The sequence below is a fragment of the Oreochromis niloticus genome, linkage group LG6 (genome assembly GCF_001858045.2).
Source record: "Oreochromis niloticus isolate F11D_XX linkage group LG6, O_niloticus_UMD_NMBU, whole genome shotgun sequence".
Lineage (NCBI taxonomy): Eukaryota > Metazoa > Chordata > Actinopteri > Cichliformes > Cichlidae > Oreochromis > Oreochromis niloticus.
In genome coordinates, this window is record NC_031971.2 from 9,705,901 (window position 1) to 9,726,372 (window position 20,472).

The 20,472-nt window shown below is 38.3% G+C and overlaps 3 protein-coding genes across 7 annotated transcripts; 1 reads left to right on the forward strand and 2 right to left on the reverse strand.

Annotated features, from left to right (window-relative positions):
• Positions 1 to 3,327: 3,327 nt before the first annotated feature.
• Positions 3,328 to 7,086, reverse strand: LOC112841763 (sialoadhesin-like). Its single transcript, XM_025907656.1, has 6 exons — positions 6,766 to 7,086; positions 5,648 to 5,993; positions 5,483 to 5,537; positions 4,908 to 5,050; positions 4,613 to 4,667; positions 3,328 to 4,082 (listed from the first exon to the last, which is right to left on the reverse strand). The coding sequence occupies exons 1-6, from the start codon at positions 6,896 to 6,898 to the stop codon at positions 3,957 to 3,959; spliced, it is 858 nt and encodes a 285-aa protein (XP_025763441.1). The 5' UTR covers positions 6,899 to 7,086; the 3' UTR covers positions 3,328 to 3,956.
• A 239-nt stretch (positions 7,087 to 7,325) lies between these two features.
• LOC109202688 (uncharacterized) lies at positions 7,326 to 8,687 on the reverse strand. The gene is made up of 5 exons (XM_025907717.1): positions 8,646 to 8,687; positions 8,449 to 8,532; positions 8,132 to 8,365; positions 7,922 to 8,026; positions 7,326 to 7,815 (listed from the first exon to the last, which is right to left on the reverse strand). Exons 3-5 carry the CDS (start codon positions 8,313 to 8,315, stop codon positions 7,589 to 7,591), a joined length of 516 nt encoding a protein of 171 aa, XP_025763502.1. The 5' UTR covers positions 8,316 to 8,365; positions 8,449 to 8,532; positions 8,646 to 8,687; the 3' UTR covers positions 7,326 to 7,588.
• Positions 8,688 to 11,082: 2,395 nt separating this feature from the next.
• On the forward strand, positions 11,083 to 16,130 carry LOC109202676 (uncharacterized). 5 transcript variants are annotated; one of them, XM_025907691.1, is made up of 11 exons: positions 11,107 to 11,354; positions 11,623 to 11,716; positions 11,908 to 11,913; positions 11,997 to 12,230; positions 12,336 to 12,440; positions 12,546 to 12,764; positions 13,269 to 13,595; positions 14,712 to 15,057; positions 15,149 to 15,206; positions 15,675 to 15,856; positions 16,084 to 16,130. In XM_025907691.1, the coding sequence occupies exons 4-11, from the start codon at positions 12,047 to 12,049 to the stop codon at positions 16,109 to 16,111; spliced, it is 1,449 nt and encodes a 482-aa protein (XP_025763476.1). In that variant the 5' UTR covers positions 11,107 to 11,354; positions 11,623 to 11,716; positions 11,908 to 11,913; positions 11,997 to 12,046; the 3' UTR covers positions 16,112 to 16,130. The 5 variants fall into 5 exon arrangements, with proteins under 5 accessions (XP_025763474.1, XP_019216136.1, XP_019216137.1 ...); XM_019360591.2 differs by having other exon boundaries at positions 11,100 to 11,354; positions 11,623 to 11,913; XM_025907690.1 differs by lacking the exon at positions 11,908 to 11,913.
• The last annotated feature ends 4,342 nt before the right edge of the window (positions 16,131 to 20,472 follow it).

Sequence of the window (20,472 nt, forward strand, 5' to 3'; positions counted from 1 at the left end):
GTGAAAGTCTTGTGTTTTCATGTTCAGTGTAGTTCCCCTGTGGTGTCTTGTTATCAGCTGTTTTCCTTGTGTGTTCTCATTTCCTCATTATCCTTATCCTTCCACCGCCGGAAGAGGCCCGACCGAGCCACGGGCACCATGCCCTGCCAAGCAGCCACCGGGAGTGAGCCGGTAAATACCCGAGCGCCCAGCCCCAGACACCAAGAACCACCAACGCACTGAAGTCTGAGGACATCAGCCACCGGCAGGGGGTGTGGTGAGGGAGATAGGCCTCCATACTTTGGAGGGCCTGAGATGTTCCCAGAGAGGTGGAGTCTAAGATCCAACCTGACATATAGAGACAGACAAACAGGCGCACACAGACACAAACGTGCATTCCCACCCTCATGCACACATATACAAATACTCAGCACTGACCCAACGTGGAGACAGACACAAAAAGACACTGTACACACAATCACACTCCCCAAACGTACTCTATACCCCAGGTCCAGCCACCACCACCCCCAGAGGGGGAAACCACACCTAGTCCCAGAAGATGGAGACAAGGTGGAGACAAGCAGACTGCTCCCAGCCCTGCAGTAGCAGGGAGGCCCTGCATCCCAGACCCCAATCAGACAGCCAACTCCTCCTCCCAGCCGCTCCACCCCGATGGCTAACAGAGAACGGAGGTGTGTGAAGACCCCAAACCTCCCTCCGCCCGCTCATATGTAGTGTTGCTGCGTGCTGTTCTAAAGTGCATTTAAAACATGGAAGGGCACAGTGCTTCCTGCCAGAGAGCAACAGGTCAAGCACGGCCCCTCCCGAGAGCCCTCAATGTCTACATCCATTTAAAATTGAGAAGTGGGCACTGGCGCCAGAGGTGAGGTTGAATACACAGACCATCCTCTGGGCGCCATATAACATGCCCACCGCCAAGGTCCTATATGTATGTGTTATGAGAGTGTGAGTAATGAGAATGTCTAGGTTGCAGAATAAAATTGCGGCACAGGCGGCCAGAAGGGGACAGAGGAGGAGTGTCTCCCCTGCACCTCAGTGACACATCTGCACCCAAAGACCCTGCATGTGTGGGTGTTTGTAGTGGAGCAGAGTGAAATGGAAGCTGATTGGCTTAAAGAGGGTGGGTAAGAAGACGATGATTGGACAAGAGTAATAATGTCAGTATTGAGTTTAACAAGGTGGGTTAGTGGCAGTGAAATAAAGAACAGCAGGCAGATGAGTCATTGCAGATTACTGATATTGAACTTACACATATGCTTAAGTTTTATGTTTATAAAAACTTTATTCTTAAGTGGGTGGGACCAGCAAACCCCATCCTGTCAGTGTAAAGAAGTTTAACTACACATTTACACTGCAAATCAGTTTTTCAAAGTTGTTCTCTTGCAGTAAGTGAAAAGAAAAGAAAGACAGTGGGCTGTACAACACAACAAACAGGATGCATACTTTCTTACACAGTTTCTTTATATTTACTGGGAGGCAGGTGAGCCACAGGTGGTGGCGATTGTTGATGACAGTGTTTCCTTTCTGTTTGTCTATATAGTGACGGCAGAGTTGAGCGGGAGGCGCGCTGGACCGGAATGGACTGCTTCCTGTATGCTGAGCAGTCAAACAAAAACATTACTTGTGAACACAAACACCGTGTGTATTGCATATGTTACAACTGCTTTCTGTGCTTTGCCACATATTTTAGTTTTTTTAATTAATGCATCATTTTTGTAAATTTCAGACTCAATGACCAGGCTGTGGACACATAGAGACTGTACAACACATCAACCTTAATCTTGAGACAATCGCTCTCAGGCTCTGTCTCATACTAAATAAGAGGAAGCCTCAAAAACAGTGCTTTATCTATGTGCATATCTCTCTTAAAGTCTCTTTCACACATTACAAAGTCATCATTATATCAGGCTTTGCTCAACATGCCAGCAAAACTGTAGAGCAAAATTGTCCCAAAGACTCTAATAAAGAAAACAAACAAACAAACAAACAAACAGTGCAGCTCAATTTCCTGTAAAGTCAAAAATATCTTCATTAAAATTCCAGGATAGTTTCAGGATAGAATATCAATAAGACTTTATATTCATGAACATGTAACAAATATTTTGGATTAAAAGTGAAACAATAAATTTCATCCTTAAACATATTTTAGTTTTTTTTTTCTTTGTCTTTGTAGATCAACAAACAAACACAATGAAATAAAAGTATTTTCTTCTGAACATGAAACACATTTGAACTGGTTCTCAAAAATCTGCCTTTTCAGGTTTTGTGACTTTTAATTCACAAATTGGTTCCTTTCCTTTCTTTGTCCCAATTTACATTTTGCTCATGAAACAGTAAAACAGCAGTGGGTTAAAATGTTGTCTGTGGATCTCAGTCATTCAGGTCAATCTTGAGAGTCGGACTTTATTCTTTCACTTCCATCCATCCCCTTCTGCTGAGAGCTGGAGCCTATCCATAACATAGGGAAAGAGGCAGGGTGCACCCCGGACTTGTCACCAATCTGACGCAGGGCCGACACATTCTTTTACTTTAATAACTTATTTTTGGTTTTACTTTAACAGTCTTTCACATTGATGTGAAGGAATATTGGCCCACTCTCCTTTGCAACATTATTTGAGCTCACTGAGGATCGAGGGCATTTGTTTATGTACAGCTCTATCACGGCCCCATCACAGCATTTCAGTTTGAGGTCTGGACTTTAGACGTTTAACATACTAACTGAGACTTGTAGAGGTATTTTCATTGTGCTTCTTCTATTTTGGGGGGAATCAAAGTTAACTCACCCAACCAATTTATCCAGGCAATTTAATTATGACGCCAATTGATTAGAAAAAAATGCAAACAAAAATAATATTTTCATTACAGTATCAATACCAGTTCAGAGCTAGTTTGCCACATTATGCTAGCAAGTTAGCATTGTAGACGTAAAGAGAAAGAATCTTGAATTAACGTGTTTGGAAGAGTTCCACAACAGAACGGTGGAAGAGGAAAGAAAATAGTTCAAAAAACTTTATTGTGGAGCACAGATGTGTGTTATACATAAAGTTAACTTTTAGAAGATCCCACAGTTAGTTCAAAAAGGCTGGTGAGTTTGAAGACTGGCTATAAAGACTCTGGTATTTATTTTATGCTAATGATGTCTAAAAAAAAAAAAAAGTCACCCAGCATTGAAAATCTGTTATGAAGTTGCTTCTATTACTTGTTTACATTTCAGCCCTTATGCCATTTTCAGAGGAATGTTTTGTTTTGTTTTGTTTTTTTTTGGTTAAAAAGAAGTGGCCTGTGTGAGTGTGTCTGCAGACAAACTGCTTCAGCATTAAAAGCATCACTTCCTCATATGTCTTTCCCACGAAGCAGAGCCCTTTAGTGGAGAATCGATGCACTGACATCATATTAAATGTTCCTTAGAATTTGTTTTCTTCTTTGCTGCATTTTTTCTTTTTATTGTTTAGTTTTTACAAAGTACACATAGGAAATTATTAAATGTAATGCAATTAAATGTACATTACATGTAATGTAATGTAAGAAGCTGCTGTCAGTGTTCACAGTGAGAACACAGACGTGTGGTTTAGTTGTTATTTTGTGGTTTAGAAAAACAGCACTTGACAGAAGTTAAACCTGCAGACGTGATGACTTTGATGTTTTACGTTGTGTCAGAAACAGAGTTAATAATTTTACAGTCAAAGCTGCAAAGCACCCAGAAAGTAAAACAACCCAAAGGTCACAAAGTAATATCATTAGCATGTCTCCTATTTTCATTAGACCTCTTTAAAGTGAAGCTGAAGTATTTCTATATTTCTGTTAATTATTTTCCTGTGTTGTCTGTTTTAGTACAAAGTGTGAAACCCACTGACAGACACACCAGCTGTGGTGTCTCTGCTGTGACACTGAAGTTATTTCAGACACAAACTCTCCACAAAATGTCCCTTTAAATCACCATGGTAACGAACTCTTCTTTAGTGAGCAGGCAGTGGCTCGATGGTGGAGTAGAGATCAGCTGTGTGGTTCTTACTGAAGTGCAGTCTGCTGTAGTGATGATCATCCTGCTCTGTTGACTGAGCTGAGATACTTTCAGGGTTCATCTGAGGAGACGAGACAGTTATTATACATTTATATTAAACTAAACCTTTAGCTCACTCTCCTATCAGAGCATCATAAAATATCACTTTGTAGAGTTCATCTGATAAAAGTCTGTGTTAAACATGTAGTAAAAAAGCTTTTTAGTGGCCGTTTCAGGGAATTATTTCCTTGTTTGTTAACATAAATTATACTACATGACTTTTTGATGTAGTTCAAATCAGAGTGAAATCTGTGTACAGTCAGGGCTAAACTTCATGAATGTTCAATGTCCAAAAATAAAATGTAAGCCTGATATCAGTCTAATGATTGTCGATGTGTGGCATTTGTAGTATCTCAAAATATAATAGTAGTGTGTCCCTGTCACATGATGTTCGTGGTGTAACTGTATATAATCAAATAAAAACTATAAGAAAGAAAATCATCAGGTAGAGTTTGTGAGTAAAACTGAAAAAGCTGAAGACTTTTTTGATTATTTCAGGTGAAGACAAACACGACAGATGAGGAGATGTTTTTGTTTGACTCCAGTTTGTACCTGCTCTTTGTTGTCTGAGGTTCTTCTTGGAGACTGTCTGCAAGTCCTCTTTGATCTAGTTCACAAAAAAATGACTGACTATGTGAAATATAAGAAAAAAACAAAAACAATTTCCTTATTTGATCCACTGAATCTAGAAAGGAGCTCACAGCCCTCTATATTCAAAATACAAAGTAATGAACTCTATAATCCACTTTGATTGTATTCAGCTTATTATAAAGCCCAGTCTGTAATAATCTACAGTACTGTAACAATATAGCCCTCATTTACAGTGTAATTAATATTTCAGACATACTCAGGATTGTAGTGGATATGATGTTGTTCTCGGGGCTGAGATGGAGGAATCGTGGAGTAGAGAGAATCTGATTCATTCTTGTAGACGTGGAGTCTTTGGTAGTTCAGGTCCTGCTCTCCTCGATGAGCTGCGATGTCGTCATACTGGGGACCAAAGTTCAAATGATAACAAAGAAACAGAGAAGTTACATTTTCAGTGATGATAATGATTATTGTTATTTTTACAATAATGAATAAATGATTGCAGATCCTTCAACTAAGAGCTCAGCTGGATGGTAGAATTAGCCCAACATAGTAGATTCAAACTTATATTCATAGATCTTCAATATGGGTTAAAGTGACTGGTCTGTTATTTGTTGCTGTAGAGTACAGGACCTAAAACATGTGGTACATAACATCTCTGTGTCAGCAGAAGAAAAACTAAAAGAAGACAAAAAAAAACCCCAACAAAGAACAATGATCTGATTTTAATAATGAATAATAAACTTATCATCTTAAAACATGACTCGTATGTAAAAGTGTAGAATGACACTGATGTTTTGTGTTGTACTAAAACTGTACTTTATTTTTTATCACCTCCAAATCATCCAAATTTACATTTCTTGTAGGTTGGTGAGATTTCCTCTTTCTTCTGGTTCATGAAAATAGTGAATACAAACATGAACAGGTGGTGTCAGGTTAGTGTGTAAATTCTAAATGGAATCTCATTGATCTGAGAGAGGAAACAGTCTTCATCCTCACCTAACACACCAGCAGACAGTGAGAAGTATTAAAAGCAGCAGAGCAGCAGAAACTCCTGCAGCTGCTGGTGTCCATGTTCCTGTGATACTTTGGACAGTGAGAGTCTTTGGAGCAGAGCTGATATCTTTGTTGGTTTTCACAGCACAGGAGTAGCTTCCTGCATCCTCCCTGCTGACTGGGTCTAGGATCAGATGTTTGTTTTGGTTCTCTCTCGGGGTCAGAGGTCGACTGTTCAAGTACCAAATGTAGTTTGTGTTGTCAGTCAGAGGACAGCTGGTACTGCAGGTCAGTGTGACTCTCTGACCCTCTGTCACCACTGCAGAAGGACTCATCTTCACTCTCAGCTCTGAAAGAGGAACATTGGTCAAAAAAATCTCCTCTTCTAATAAATCTCCTCTGTAGCTTACACATGAAACTGAGACTGGTCAGTAAATGCAAGAGATATTTTATTTTAAGTATTTCATGCACAGCAGGTTGTTGTTCAGCTTCAATGTTACAAAGTGACTAAGAGAATGTTTTTTTCTCTTTACAAATATGAGAACTGTATTAAGTTTAAGACAATTAAACTACATAATAAGTAAAGATTGTATTGTAAAGGATGACAGAACCAGCATTAACTATATGTAGGAGTTGACAGATTTGGGTATTACATTCCCTTTTTAACTCTTTCACTGCTTCTCACTGATGCTCTCTCTCCTTCAAAGCAGCCCAAGACTACATTTAAAGTCTAAAGTTGTGGACATTCTCTTTTTAACTCTTTCAGTAACAGTAAAGGTGAAAACTTGTGTATAAATATTACATCTCTCAAATTGTTCTCACAGATTGTTCTAGTCCTTATGCTAACACATACCTGGGATCTATTTTCACCACTAAAGTAACAAGTGCAAACATAGGTGAGCAGAGCTGCTGATAATTGCCATTAATAGCTAATAATTGCAGCTAACTCTGGAGTTGCTCTCATCAAGCTGAAATGTTGTAGTCATGCAGCTGTAGGCTGTTAGAGCTGGGTGAGTCTCCTCACTACCAGCTTAGATTAGTTTCTGTTAGCTTATTTGGGTAACACACAGGACTAACTGGGATCTAAACAATGAACAGTGAGTCAAACAAGCTGTAATTACCTGTGACAATCAGAGTAACTCCAGGAAAATCAGACTGATTCACTTCTTCATTTTCTGTTGTGATGGTGAACCTGTATTCTGCTGAGTCATCTCTCTTCAGCTTCTTTAATCTGAGGATGTGTTGGTTCTTCATGCTGTCATCATACTCCACATGACCTGCATCCTCAGTCAGCTGTTCAGCTTCTCTCTTGACTTTATACCAACATTTAGACTGTATCTGCTCGTAGTCAGGATGTGAGTATTTACTGGAGATGTTGACTGAAGATCCTTCCAGAGCACAGATTCTGCTGTGGACATAATTCAACGTCCAGCAGGAATCATTATCACCTGAAATATGGATGAGACAGAGAAGAGAGATATTTAAACTTAATTAGTCAAATCAGTTTATTTATATCACACATTTAAACACAACAGATGTTGACCAACGTACTGCACAACAAGTAACAATTATGTTTAATTATACTAATAATTACTAATACTACTAATAAAAAGCAACTAAATGATAATAAATAAATAAATGCAATTAAAATGTTAAAGATGTATAAATGAAGAAAGAAATACACTGGGGAAAATGACAGACTGAGTTACTCTTGGCTGAGACTGAAAAAGCTAAGGAGAAGTCAGGAGATGAATACTGTTAGTATCATAGATGAGCAGATCTGAAGAGGGAGATGATTCCAGAGTTTTGGATCTGCAGCTGAGAATTGTGATGTGATCACCAACATTTTAAAACTGATCCTGAACTTTACAGGAAACCAGTGTGATGATTAGTCATAATTGCAAGAAGTGGTGGTAATACTTTGTAAGTGGAGAGACAATAAGTTTACTCACAGACGTCAGCAGAGCGCACATCCTCAAGACCTTTTACAGCACAAGACAAACTGTCTGGATTAGAGCTGTGAACTAGAATCTGTTTTCCCTCCTTCACTGTAGGCTTTCTGTTCTCATACCACACAAAGGAAATCAGAGGGTCAGTCAGAAAACAGCTGCTGTTACAGGTCAGTCTGATGTGACCTCTGTGTTCAGCAGGAGTCCTCTGGACATGAATTTCTGTTGGGAGATGATAAACACATTTTCCACCAGTTAATCTCTGTCATGTCAAATAAATTAACAAATAAAAATGAGATTTCAAAATGCAGTTTGTCCAGAGCTTCACCTCTGGGATATGTGATGGAGCAGGACTCGTCCACTGATGCCTGCTGAGAAGAACACATTCTCCCTTTAGCATAGGTCACACTGAAGCAGGTCTCTGTGATGGAATCTGAGAAAAACCAACAACTTTCAGTAAATTCATTAGAGTCTGAACAGCAAAGTGTTTGTGTTTAACATCTCATAACATGATGAGGAGGTGTCCATCATGACTCACCCACAGAGACTTCAGGGGCTCTGAGATCCTCGTAGCCTTTGACAGCACAGGAGTATGTGACTGCTTCCTCACTGCTGAGCAGCTCTTGGTACCAGGGAGACCAGTCCTCATAGAGAAACTCTCTGTTCTTGTACCAGATGTAGGCTGCAGGCTTTTCAGTCAGAGGACAGCTGCTGCTGCACATCAGTGTTACTGTCTGTCCCTCTGTGGCAGGAATCACCTTTACCTGCAGCTCTGAGAAGTCACATGACCAACATGAATACACTGATCATTCATAAACTCATTCATTTGTCATGCATTTGTAAAAAGCACTGTACCTGTAACTTGGAGATGAATTCCACTTTGTTGGCACTTTGATGTGTCAGCAGTTTTAATGCAGCAGTAAAAATTTGCATCTCTCTCTGTTAGATTATTGATTGTTAGAGTGAAATTACTCTCTGCTGACATGCTGTACTTTACATGTGTTTCATCTGTAGAGAGTTCAATCTTGGAGACAGTCCAGTGTCCAGTGTACCAGCTATTTCTTGCAGTGGGATGTTGATGTGAGCAGGGCAGATTCACTGATGAACCTTTCAAGGCACAGATGCTGTTTGGTTTTCCCTGAACACCTTTAACACAACATGTGATTAGAAAACATGGTGAACATTTATGCTAACTTTCTTCTGTGATGACAGCATGTTACTGTGAAGGATCACAATCTGGTGCTTTAATTCTGAAAAAATAAAATCCTTTTAACTGTGAATCTCCAGTTTTCTAAAATCATTTTGTAACTTTCTGCAGGTTTGACACTAAAACTTCTGCCTTCCACAAACATCATCACAGTCATCATGAGGAGGACAAACAAATTATTCCTACCTGAGAGACACAGAATGAAACCCATGAACAAACATCCAGCTTCTGCCAACAACATGGCTGTTTTTTCACTTCTAATCAGAAAGTTGATGTATGATTATTATAAAGAGCTGATCACTGCTGCTGCTCTCAGAGTTTCTAAAATATCAGAAACATGAATAAATGTTCAAATCAACATCTGTCTAACAGGAATAACTGACTTGTGTGAGTGTGTCAGCAGACAAACTGCATTCAGCTTTAACATCATCACTTCCTCATTTACTTATTTTCCCCACAAAGAGCCCTCTAGTGAAGAATCCATGTATTGCAGGAGATATTTACTGAATTTACTTTTGAATGAATTGTTTTCTGTTTCTTTTTCGTATCACAGTTGTTGGCTTTATTATTTTTCAGTAACAAAGTATCCCAGTTAAACATGTGACAGGATCTTATTTCATTGTATTTTCATGAAAGCTCTCTCAGTGTGGTGGTGCAGTGGTTCGGGTGGTCGTCTCACTGCAACAAGCTTGTGGCTTCATGTCTGGGACTTTGCCTTCACATGTTCTTCCTGTGTTTGTGGTGTTTGTTCACAGGTGTGAGTACATCTAGTTTACTCTCTCTGTGTTTGCCCTGTGAGAGACTGTTGGGCTGTCCAGGTCTACCTCACCTCTTGCTCTGTGGCAATTGTGATAAGCTCCACCGTCCTTATGACCCCTAATTGAATAAGTGGAAGAACATGTATGCATGGATGTGTCAGTGTTGATGGTGAAAGCAGAGACATGAAATTGTTTGAGGTTATATTGTGGTTCAAAAAACAAACTTAAAAGAGCGACCTGAAGACATGATCACCCAGAAAGTAAGAAAGCCTAAAGTACCTAAATTCACACAATTAACATGTGTTGCATTTTGCATCACATGCACTTCATAGATTAACATGTTTAAACTGAAAAGCTCAGCCATTTCTACTTTCCTGCTAATTTCTTCTGTATTTTATGTTCCAGTACAGAGAGTACAAACACTGACAGATACACCAGCTGTGGTGTCTCTGCTGTGATACCGAAGTTATTTCAGATACAATCTTTAAGGAAGATGTCCCTTTAAATCACCATGGTGACAAACTTTTCTTTAGTGAGCAGGCAGTGGCTCGATTGTTGAGTAGAGATCAGCTGTGTGGTTCTCATTAAAGCGCAGTTTACTCCAGTGATGATCATCCTGCTGTGCTGACTGAGATGTTTTCATACATGAGATCAGGGTTCATCTGAGGAGACGAGACAGTTATTACACATTTATATTAAACTAAACCTTTAGCTCACTCTCCTATCAGAGCATTATAAAATTTCACTTTGTAAAGTTCATCTGATAAAAGTCTGTGTTAAAAATATGGTACACAAGCCTTTACAAATTCAAATTAAACTACATCAAACTTTTTCCCTTATATATCTTAATGTTGTCAGTACAAACAATGACACTGAGAATCATAGTTTCAAACAGCTCTATATAGCATTAGTATGTTAGCAAGTTTAATGAACTGCTAACATGACCGGCTCTACACACCTACAAAGTTTTAACAGAATTTATTCAAAACCTTTCCTACTCGTGTGTTTACAGACATAATAACATGAAAACAAACACTACAAAAGAGATCATCTGCTTGGGGAATGTAAGGAGTACAACTGTACAAATACCTGGTTTTCATTTTAAATATGTCTGATGATATTATACATGTGGGGTAAATGTCTGGCATGATTGTGTTGATTTGTCCTCTTTGTGTTGTGTTACTTTCTGGGTGATTTGCAGCTTCAAATATAAAAATCTTCCACACTGTTTCTGTCAAAAAGTAAAACATTAAAGTCATCATGTTTGCAGGTTTGACATCTGTTCATTTTTTTCTACATCCTACAACAACAACTAACAGCTTCACATGTTCGTGTTCTCATTGTTAACACTGAAGGATTTTTGATGTAAATAATGACTAAATATTTATGTGAAATTTAGTAATATTGCAATTTTTACACTTTGTAAAACTGAAAAACAATATTATAATTTTAATAATGATGACAAGAAATACAAAATACATTTATATGAGGTCAATACATGGATTCTTCACTAGAGGGCTCTTTGTGGGGGAAATAAGTAAATGAGGAAGTGATGATGTTAAAGCTGAATGCAGTTTGTCTGCTGACACACTCACACAAGTCAGTCATTCCTGTTAGACAGATGTTGATTTGAACATTTATTCATGTTTCTGATATTTTAGAAACTCTGAGAGCAGCAGCAGTAATCAGCTCTTTATAATAATCATACATCAACTTTCTGATTAGAAGTGAAAAAACAGCCATGTTGTTGGCAGAAGCTGGATGTTTGTTCATGGGTTTCATTCTGTGTCTCTCAGGTAGGAATAATTTGTTTGTCCTCCTCATGATGACTGTGATGATGTTTGTGGAAGGCAGAAGTTTTAGTGTCAAACCTGCAGAAAGTTACACAATGATTTTAGAAAACAGGAGATTCACAGTTAACAGGATTTTGACTTGTTCTGCTGTTCTGAACTCTCAAGTGTATCAAAGCACCAGATTGTGATCCTTCACAGTAACATGCTGTCATCACAGAAGAAAGTTAGCATAAATGTTCACCATGTTTTCTAATCACATGTTGTGTTAAAGGTGTTCAGGGAAAACCAAACAGCATCTGTGCCTTGAAAGGTTCATCAGTGAATCTGCCCTGCTCACATCAACATCCCACTGCAAGAAATAGCTGGTACACTGGACACTGGACTGTCTCCAAGATTGAACTCTCTACAGATGAAACACATGTAAAGTACAGCATGTCAGCAGAGAGTAATTTCACTCTAACAATCAATAATCTAACAGAGAGAGATGCAAGTTTTTACTGCTGCATTAAAACTGCTGACACATCAAAGTGCCAACAAAGTGGAATTCATCTCCAAGTTACAGGTACAGTGCTTTTTACAAATGCATGACAAATGAATGAGTTTATGAATGATCAGTGTATTCATGTTGGTCATGTGACTTCTCAGAGCTGCAGGTAAAGGTGATTCCTGCCACAGAGGGACAGACAGTAACACTGATGTGCAGCAGCAGCTGTCCTCTGACTGAAAAGCCTGCAGCCTACATCTGGTACAAGAACAGAGAGTTTCTCTATGAGGACTGGTCTCCCTGGTACCAACAGCTGCTCAGCAGTGAGGAAGCAGTCACATACTCCTGTGCTGTCAAAGGCTACGAGGATCTCAGAGCCCCTGAAGTCTCTGTGGGTGAGTCATGATGGACACCTCCTCATCATGTTATGAGATGTTAAACACAAACACTTTGCTGTTCAGACTCTAATGAATTTACTGAAAGTTGTTGGTTTTTCTTAGATTCCATCACAGAGACCTGCTTCAGTGTGACCTATGCTAAAGGGAGAATGTGTTCTTCTCAGCAGACATCAGTGGACGAGTCCTGCTCCATCACATATCCCAGAGGTGAAGCTCTGGACAAACTGCATTTTGAAATCTCATTTTTATTCGTTATTTATTCAACATGACAGAGATTAACTGGTGGAAAATGTGTTTATCATCTCCCAACAGAAATTCATGTCCAGAGGACTCCTGCTGAACACAGAGGTCACATCAGACTGACCTGTAACAGCAGCTGTTTTCTGACTGACCCTCTGATTTCCTTTGTGTGGTATGAGACCAGAAAACCTACAGTGAAGGAGGGAAAACAGATTCAGGTTCACAGCGCTGATCCAGACAGTTTGTCTTGTGCTGTAAAAGGTCTTGAGGATGTGCGCTCTGCTGACGTCTGTGAGTAAACTTATTGTCTCTCCACTTACAAAGTATTACCACCACTTCTTGCAATTATGACTAATCATCACACTGGTTTCCTGTAAAGTTCAGGATCAGTTTTAAAATGTTGGTGATCACATCACAATTCTCAGCTGCAGATCCAAAACTCTGGAATCATCTCCCTCTTCAGATCTGCTCATCTATGATACTAACAGTATTCATCTCCTGACTTCTCCTTAGCTTTTTCAGTCTCAGCCAAGAGTAACTCAGTCTGTCATTTTCCCCAGTGTATTTCTTTCTTCATTTATATATCTTTAACATTTTAATTGCATTTATTTATTTATTATCATTTAGTTGCTTTTTATTAGTAGTATTAGTAATTATTAGTATGATTAGAAGTGCTTTTTACTTGTTGTGCAGTACGTTGGTCAACATCTGTTGTGTTTAAATGTGTGATATAAATAAACTGATTTGACTAATTAAGTTAAAATATCTCTCTTCTCTGTCTCATCTATATTTCAGGTGATAATGATTCCTGCTGGATGTTGAATTATGTCCACAGCAGAATCTGTGCTCTGGAAGGATCTTCAGTCAACATCTCCAGTAAATACTCACATCCTGACTACGAGCAGATACAGTCTAAATGTTGGTATAAAGTCAAGAGAGAAGCTGAACAGCTGACTGAGGATGCAGATCATGTGGAGTATGATGACAGCATGAAGAACCAACACATCCTCAGATTAAAGAAGCTGAAGAGAGATGACTCAGCAGAATACAGGTTCACCTTCACAACAGAAAATGAAGAAGTGAATCAGTCTGATTTTCCTGGAGTTACTCTGATTGTCACAGGTAATTACAGCTTGTTTGACTCACTGTTCATTGTTTAGATCCCAGTTAGTCCTGTGTGTTACCCAAATAAGCTAACAGAAACTAATCTAAGCTGGTAGTGAGGAGACTCACCCAGCTCTAACAGCCTACAGCTGCATGACTACAACGCTGCAGCTTGATGATGAAATCCACGAGCAACTCCAGAGTTAGCTGCAGCTCTGCTCACCTATGTTTGCACTTGTTACTTTAGTGGTGAAAACAGATCCCAGGTATGTGTTAGCATAAGGACTAGAACAATCTGTGAGAACAATTTGAGAGATGCAATATTTGTACACAAGTTTTCACCTTTACTGTTACTGAAAGAGTTAAAAAGAGAATGTCCACAACTTTAGACTTTAAATGTAGTCTTGGTTGCTTTGAAGGAGAGAGAGCATCAATGAGAAGCAGTGACTCAGCACAGAATCACCAAACTTCTTCCAGGTTTCAGTCCAACACTGCAGGAATTCCAGGTCATAAATCCATTGATTATGGTTCAATTCTCTCAGGTTTCCTACTAAAAATGTCCTCCAGTAATGTCACAGCTGTCACACGTACAGTAAGATTTGTACATTTCTGGCCCTTTGAACATTTACTGTCAGTAGGTTCATTTTGGGTTACAAACCAGTTTGAAGCACCATCATTCATCTATTTCTCATATATGTAAACTGGTCAAGGAGACACAACCTGATCCATGATGGAGTCATCAGACCTTTCAGGATGTTTATACAAACTGATGCAATTTTATTTCCTCACTCAGTCAGTGATGAAAGTTTTTTTTAGTCTACAAATTCTTCTGATTCAGTCCATTCATGGTTATCAGTCCCCAGATAGACAGAAAGAACAGACAGACAAATGTTAAGTTATGTGAGCAATTAAATCTGTCATCTCCTACATAGAGTTAAAGCTCTTTATGTTATCATGTACAATAAAATCTTTACTAAATTATGTCCTTTAATTGTCTTAAGTTTAATACAGTTCTCATATTTGTAAAAGAAATAAATATTCTCTCAGTCACTTTGTAACATTGATGCTGAACACCAACCTGCTGTTTATAAGAAATATCTCTTACAGTTACTGACAAGTTTAAGTGTTTTTCAGAGCTGAGAGTGAAGATGAGTCCTTCTGCAGTGGTGACAGAGGGTCAGAGAGTCACACTGACCTGCAGTACCAGCTGTCCTCTGACTGACAACACAAACTACATTTGGTACTTGAACAGTCGACCTCTGACCCCGAGAGAGAACCAAAACAAACATCTGATCCTAGACCCAGTCAGCAGGGAGGATGCAGGAAGCTACTCCTGTGCTGTGAAAACCAACAAAGATATCAGCTCTGCTCCAAAGACTCTCACTGTCCAAAGTATCACAGGAACATGGACACCAGCAGCTGCAGGAGTTTCTGCAGCTCTGCTGCTTTTAATACTTCTCACTGTCTGCTGGTGGATCAGGTGAACATCACTGTTTCTCTTTCAAACTGTCATTCACACACTAACCTGACAGCATCTGTTCACTTTTATAATAACTTATTTCATTAAGCAGAAAAAGGAGCACTTCTAGATTATCGCCAACAAGTGAAACAATGGACAACTTGGAGCAGGTAAAGAAAATAAATATGATAATTTTTCCTACAACAGAGGAACATCCCCCTGATCTATCAAGATTATTCCTTCATGCATGTCAGAGCAGCTTCATTTTAACAGATAATGACAAAATGCTTGTGAGTCACTACAGTCAGAGCACAGTTCTGCTGTAGTTCCCCTCTGAGGTTCTTGATTTCAGAATATATTGTTTCTCTTATGTTCTGGTTTTCTGCAGGGCTAATTATTTTTTAGATAATGATACAATAAAGCCTGCTGAGCTTTTTGTAGAACAATTAAAACTACAACTTCTTCACTTTGTGATACTGGAAAAACTACCAGTAGTTGAAAAAAAGTCACATTCGTAAACTCATATTCAAGCTTCACTCCAGCAGCTGAGTAAAGCTAATATTTTATGCTAACTGCCCCAAGCTGTTCCTAGAATGACCTTGGATTGAATTTAACATGTTATTTCTCTTTTTTATCAGGTAAATTTTGGTCCCCAGCATGACGACATCTCAGCTCAACCAGCAGAGCAGGAACTTGACTACAGTGAGATCAACTTGTCCAAGAACCAAACAGAACATCCCTACTCCACTGTTCAGTCATTTCAAGAGCAGGAGCATGTCCCCTACGCTGTTGTCAACTTCAGAGACAACACAACACCTGAGTGAGTGAGTTTTATGATTATCAATAAAACTGTAACTGAGACATTTTACAAGAACTCTGTAGATTGTACACAGTGGGCTGTACAACATCCTGAACAAGCTTGAAGTCACAACAAACAGGATGCATACTTTCTTATACAGTTTCTTCATATTTAAAACATTAATTCTTCTTATGCTTTCACACATATTTTAATTTTTTTAATTAATGCATCATTTTTCTTACTTTCAGACTCAATGACCAGGCTGTGGACAGCTAGAGCCTGTACAACACATCAACCTAAAGAAGATGAAATATAACAACACATCTCCCTGTACAGGACTTCAATTGTTCTGTTCATGATGTTGGTTTTGCATTCACTTCTTCTATTTACTTTTTCTGATGAGTATGAACACACTGTGGTCACTCTTGACAGGGTTCTTTCAAACCCTCATAGGAACTGAAACTAATACATTTGAAATAGTTACCAGCTCTTTATGGTGAGACAATCGCTCCCAGGCTCTGTCTGAGCATCAAAAGCAGCTCTTTATCTATATGTCTATATTAAAATGTGTTTCTTAAAGTGTCTTTCACACATTAAAAGGTCATCATTATCTCAGGCTTTGCTCAACATGACAGCAAAACTGTTCTAAAGATCGCATTAAAGAAAAAACAAACAGTGGATCTCAATTTCCTGTCAAGTCAAAAATGTCTTCATCATAAATCCATTGGAGATTCATAGGACAGACTTCATATTTATGCACATGTAACAAACATTTTGCATTACAAATAGAATAATGAATTTTATCCTTAAACATATTTCAGTGTATTTTCTTTGTCTGTGCAGATCAAACAAACAAACACAATAAAATCAAATATTTTCTGCTGAACATGAAACACATTTGAACTGATTCTCAAAAATCTCAAAAAAAGTTTTGGCAAACAACATTTGACTAACATGTGTGTCTCACCTGCTCTTGTTCCATCTCTGTTCTGTCCTCATTCTCTCTCTCCCTCTTTGAATAGAATAGAATAGAATAGAATAGAATTCAACTTTATTGTCATTGTCACAGGTACAGGGCAACGAAATGCAGTTTGCATCCATCCAGAAGTGCTTTAGCCATGATATAGATATATTACAATATATATTAGCAATAATATAGATATGTAAGTATATTACAGAAATGGGTCTATTATGGTATGTTATAATGTACACGGTACGAAGTATGTTATGAATATGCTATAACTATAAGTATGTACAGGCTATGAACAGGATATAAATATGAAATAAAAAAAACTATACAGAAATATGAGATATACAGTTATACAGAAATGTGAACTATGCAAGTTATAAACAGTTGTAGGATTAAAAATTATTGTATGTACAGAATGATTATTTACACAGAACTATACAGTAGTGCAGTTAAGATAAGTGAGATATGTGGATAATTTCTACAGAGGCTATATAAAGTGCTAGTGGTTGTGAGTGGTGGTTCAGTCCATGTTATTATTGTGTGTTTGAGGGTGCTTATTGTGCTGACAATCAAGCCAAACACCAACATCATCAAATATACAGTTGAAACCAGATATTTACATACTCTTCAGATCAAAACACAAACACTTTTTTAATTGTAACATCAAATCAGACTAAATGTTTATTTTTTCAGATTGATAAATATAAAAACATATTTGTTAACTTTAAGAGTAAAGAGAGAAACTATCTGTATTTCTTAATTGAAATGGCAGCAAATTGTATTCAAAACTGAGCCACACTTATGGAGCTCCACAATTCTTTTCCTGGTGTTTTGGTTGACATCTCTTGATTTTCCCATTTCAAATAAACAGGCTCTGTGTTTTGCCTTATATGCATCCACAGCTGTGCCACCAATTTACTCACATGGACTCTACTAACCTATCAGAAGCTTCTTAAGCTCAGAATGGAATCGTCTGGAGTTTTCTTATTAATTAACAATAAACTTAGTGTATATGTACTCCTAAAATTGATGAAAGTGATTAAAATAGACAGCTCTGTCTCTCTTTATTCTGACATTTAACTAATTCAAAAGATATTTCAATATTTATTTATCCAAAACAAGTTTACTCTAAATTGATGTTGTACAGTAAAAAAAATCTTTTTATGTTTTTTCCCTAAAGTGTATGTAAATATCTGGTTTAAACTGTGAATATACTGCTGTGTACTGAAATTCCTCTTGTTTTGCATAGAAATATAATGAACAACATACAAAGCATAATATATAAAATAACATCTACCTGAGTTTTTCTTTGAAAGAAGCTCCTTCTGTCCATTGTTGTGTTCATCAGTACATAACTGAAACCGGTTTAGAGTGCTTTGTTTAGCCGTGAAGGGTAAGAACTGAAAATATGAAATAAACACACATGTAAGCTAAGACTCTCTAAAAAACAGCATTGTTGTTGTTGGGCTTTTCATTTTGCCATTTGTTGATTCACTTGAAGAACAAGTAACGTAATATGGGTCAAGTAACCATTTTAATATCAATCAATCCAGATCTGGGCCATACCAGTTTTGCTGTGTGGGTTGTCCATGAAACAGAAACAGTAAAACAGCAGTGGGTTAAATGCATTAGATTAAATTATTTTAAAGTTGTCTGTATAGAATCTCAGTCATCCAGGTCATGGTAGTTTGGACTTTATTCTTTAACGTCCTGCCATCCATCCTCTTCTGCTGGGGCTGGAGCCTATCATAGGGAAAGAGGCAGGGTGCACCCCCTACAGGTTACCAATCTGATGCATTCTTTAACTTTAATAACTTGTTTTTGGTATGACTCCATCAGTCTCTCACACTGATGTGGAGGAATATTGACCCACTCTCCTTTACAATATTGTTTAAGCTCACCGAGGATTGAGGGCATTTATTTATGTACAGCTCTATCACAGTCCCACCACAGCATTTCAGGTTTGGTCTGGGCTTCAGATGTTTAACATGCTAACTGAGACTTGTAGAGGTATTTTCATTGTGCTTCTTCTATTTTGGGGGGAATCAGAGTGAACTCACCCAACCAATTTATCCAGGCAATTTAACTAATTGATCAGAAAAAAATGCAAACAAAAATAATATTTTCATTACAGTATCAATACCAGTTTAGAGCTCGTTACTAGCGGCATGTCTCAAAAATTCGTAATTTGCTTTAACTTTTTTTTAAAAGTCTTTGAAAAATGTTTAATATAACACTTCAACAGGCATGCAATAGTATTTGTACACCATCAAGGAGATTCCCTATATGTATGGTGTGCAGTGTCTCTCTAAGGAAATGTGATGAAACTGGTGGCAGGCCTTAAAAACATACTGCTCATCTCCTGTATCTTAAAACATGTCCTTAAGAAATAGGAAAAAATATAACAAAGACCTGACACAGGACATGAGAGATGCATCTGGCCTGTCAATGGTCTTAGTGTAAGGGTGACTGTCAAGAAGCCATACTTAAGGAAGTGAAACGGAGAAAAAGCTGAGGTGTGCCAATTTACACAAGAACTGGACTGAAAATCAGTGGAAACAGGTCTGATGGACTCAATCCAATGTGAATATTGTGGTTCAGTGAGTGTCTGTAGCTGCTGTAAAGCAGCTGTAAAGCTCCGTGGAGGTTGTGTTCTGGTATGTGGATCCATATAGACCAGTGGTGTTGGGGATCTTGTCAAAACTGATAGAATTATGAACACAAGAAAGCATCACTGCTGCAATTAAATTCCACTTTGATTTTCAGGGTGGGCAGCATGGTGGTACGGTGGTTAGCGCTGCTGTGTCACAGGAAGAAGATCCTAAGGTTGACTGAACCATCTAGACGGAGTCTTTCTGTGTAGAGTTTCCATGTTCTCCCTGTGTTTGTGTGCATTATCTCCAGCTACTCTGGCTTCCTCCCACAGCCCAAAGACATGCAGTTAGTTAGGTTAGGTTAATTGGTGATTCTAAATTTCCCATAGGTGTGAATGTGAGTGTGAATGGTGGTCTGTCTCTCTGTGTTAGCCCTGTAACAGACTTGGGATCTGTCCAGGGTGTACTCCGGCCTAAACAATGTGATATCAATCAACAGATCAATATAATAGACATGAGGCTTAACATTGCATTCAAAGTCAGTAATAACTCAGAAAGGCATTATATTATTATGGAAGGAAGAAAGGTTCAAATGTGGGTCCCACACATAAGGCAGAACTGGTTCAACATCACCGCAGCTGCACCTGAGAATACTGCTGATGGTCTGGTGACATTTTAGGCTCCCTTTTATCACACAGCTTAAGGGAAACCTTTAATGACTTGAGTGTATTTGTAAGTGAACATGAAGAACAAGTGAAAAAGAAAAGGGAAGCAAACACTCCAGTCAGAGGTAGATTAACCCACAGTGTAGGGAGAGGCGGAGACTTACATAACACTGACACAGTGAGTTTACATTTCCTTAATACTCGGTCCAAAAAAGGATAAGCTGTATAACTTCTTCATTGGTTCATATGTTAGAAGTAAACCTGATAAACCACAACATGATCAGTGCTAAGGTCACATGATGCTACATGAAGCATCTTTAAACAGACTTTAGCAGGTTGGTTGTTTCCTGGGTTAGCTTTAAACCACTTCATACTCATATTTCATTGTAAAAGTGGAAGTCACTGTGG

Coding starts and splice junctions, on each gene's coding strand:
- LOC112841763 (XM_025907656.1), bottom strand. CDS start 6,898: ATGAAGAACCAACACATCCTCAGATTAAAGAAGCTGAAGAGAGATGAC. Junction 5,994..6,765: donor AGTTACTCTGATTGTCACAG/GTAATTACAGCT, acceptor TTCCTCTTTCAG/AGCTGAGAGTGAAGATGAGT. Junction 5,538..5,647: donor ACTGTCTGCTGGTGTGTTAG/GTGAGGATGAAG, acceptor TTCATGAACCAG/AAGAAAGAGGAAATCTCACC.
- LOC109202688 (XM_025907717.1), bottom strand. CDS start 8,315: ATGTGCAGCAGCAGCTGTCCTCTGACTGAAAAGCCTGCAGCCTACATC. Junction 8,027..8,131: donor AGCCCCTGAAGTCTCTGTGG/GTGAGTCATGAT, acceptor GGTTTTTCTCAG/ATTCCATCACAGAGACCTGC. Junction 7,816..7,921: donor CTCCATCACATATCCCAGAG/GTGAAGCTCTGG, acceptor ATCTCCCAACAG/AAATTCATGTCCAGAGGACT.
- LOC109202676 (XM_019360591.2), top strand. CDS start 11,300: ATGTTGTTGGCAGAAGCTGGATGTTTGTTCATGGGTTTCATTCTGTGT. Junction 11,914..11,996: donor AATTCATCTCCAAGTTACAG/GTACAGTGCTTT, acceptor GTGACTTCTCAG/AGCTGCAGGTAAAGGTGATT. Junction 12,441..12,545: donor CTCCATCACATATCCCAGAG/GTGAAGCTCTGG, acceptor ATCTCCCAACAG/AAATTCATGTCCAGAGGACT.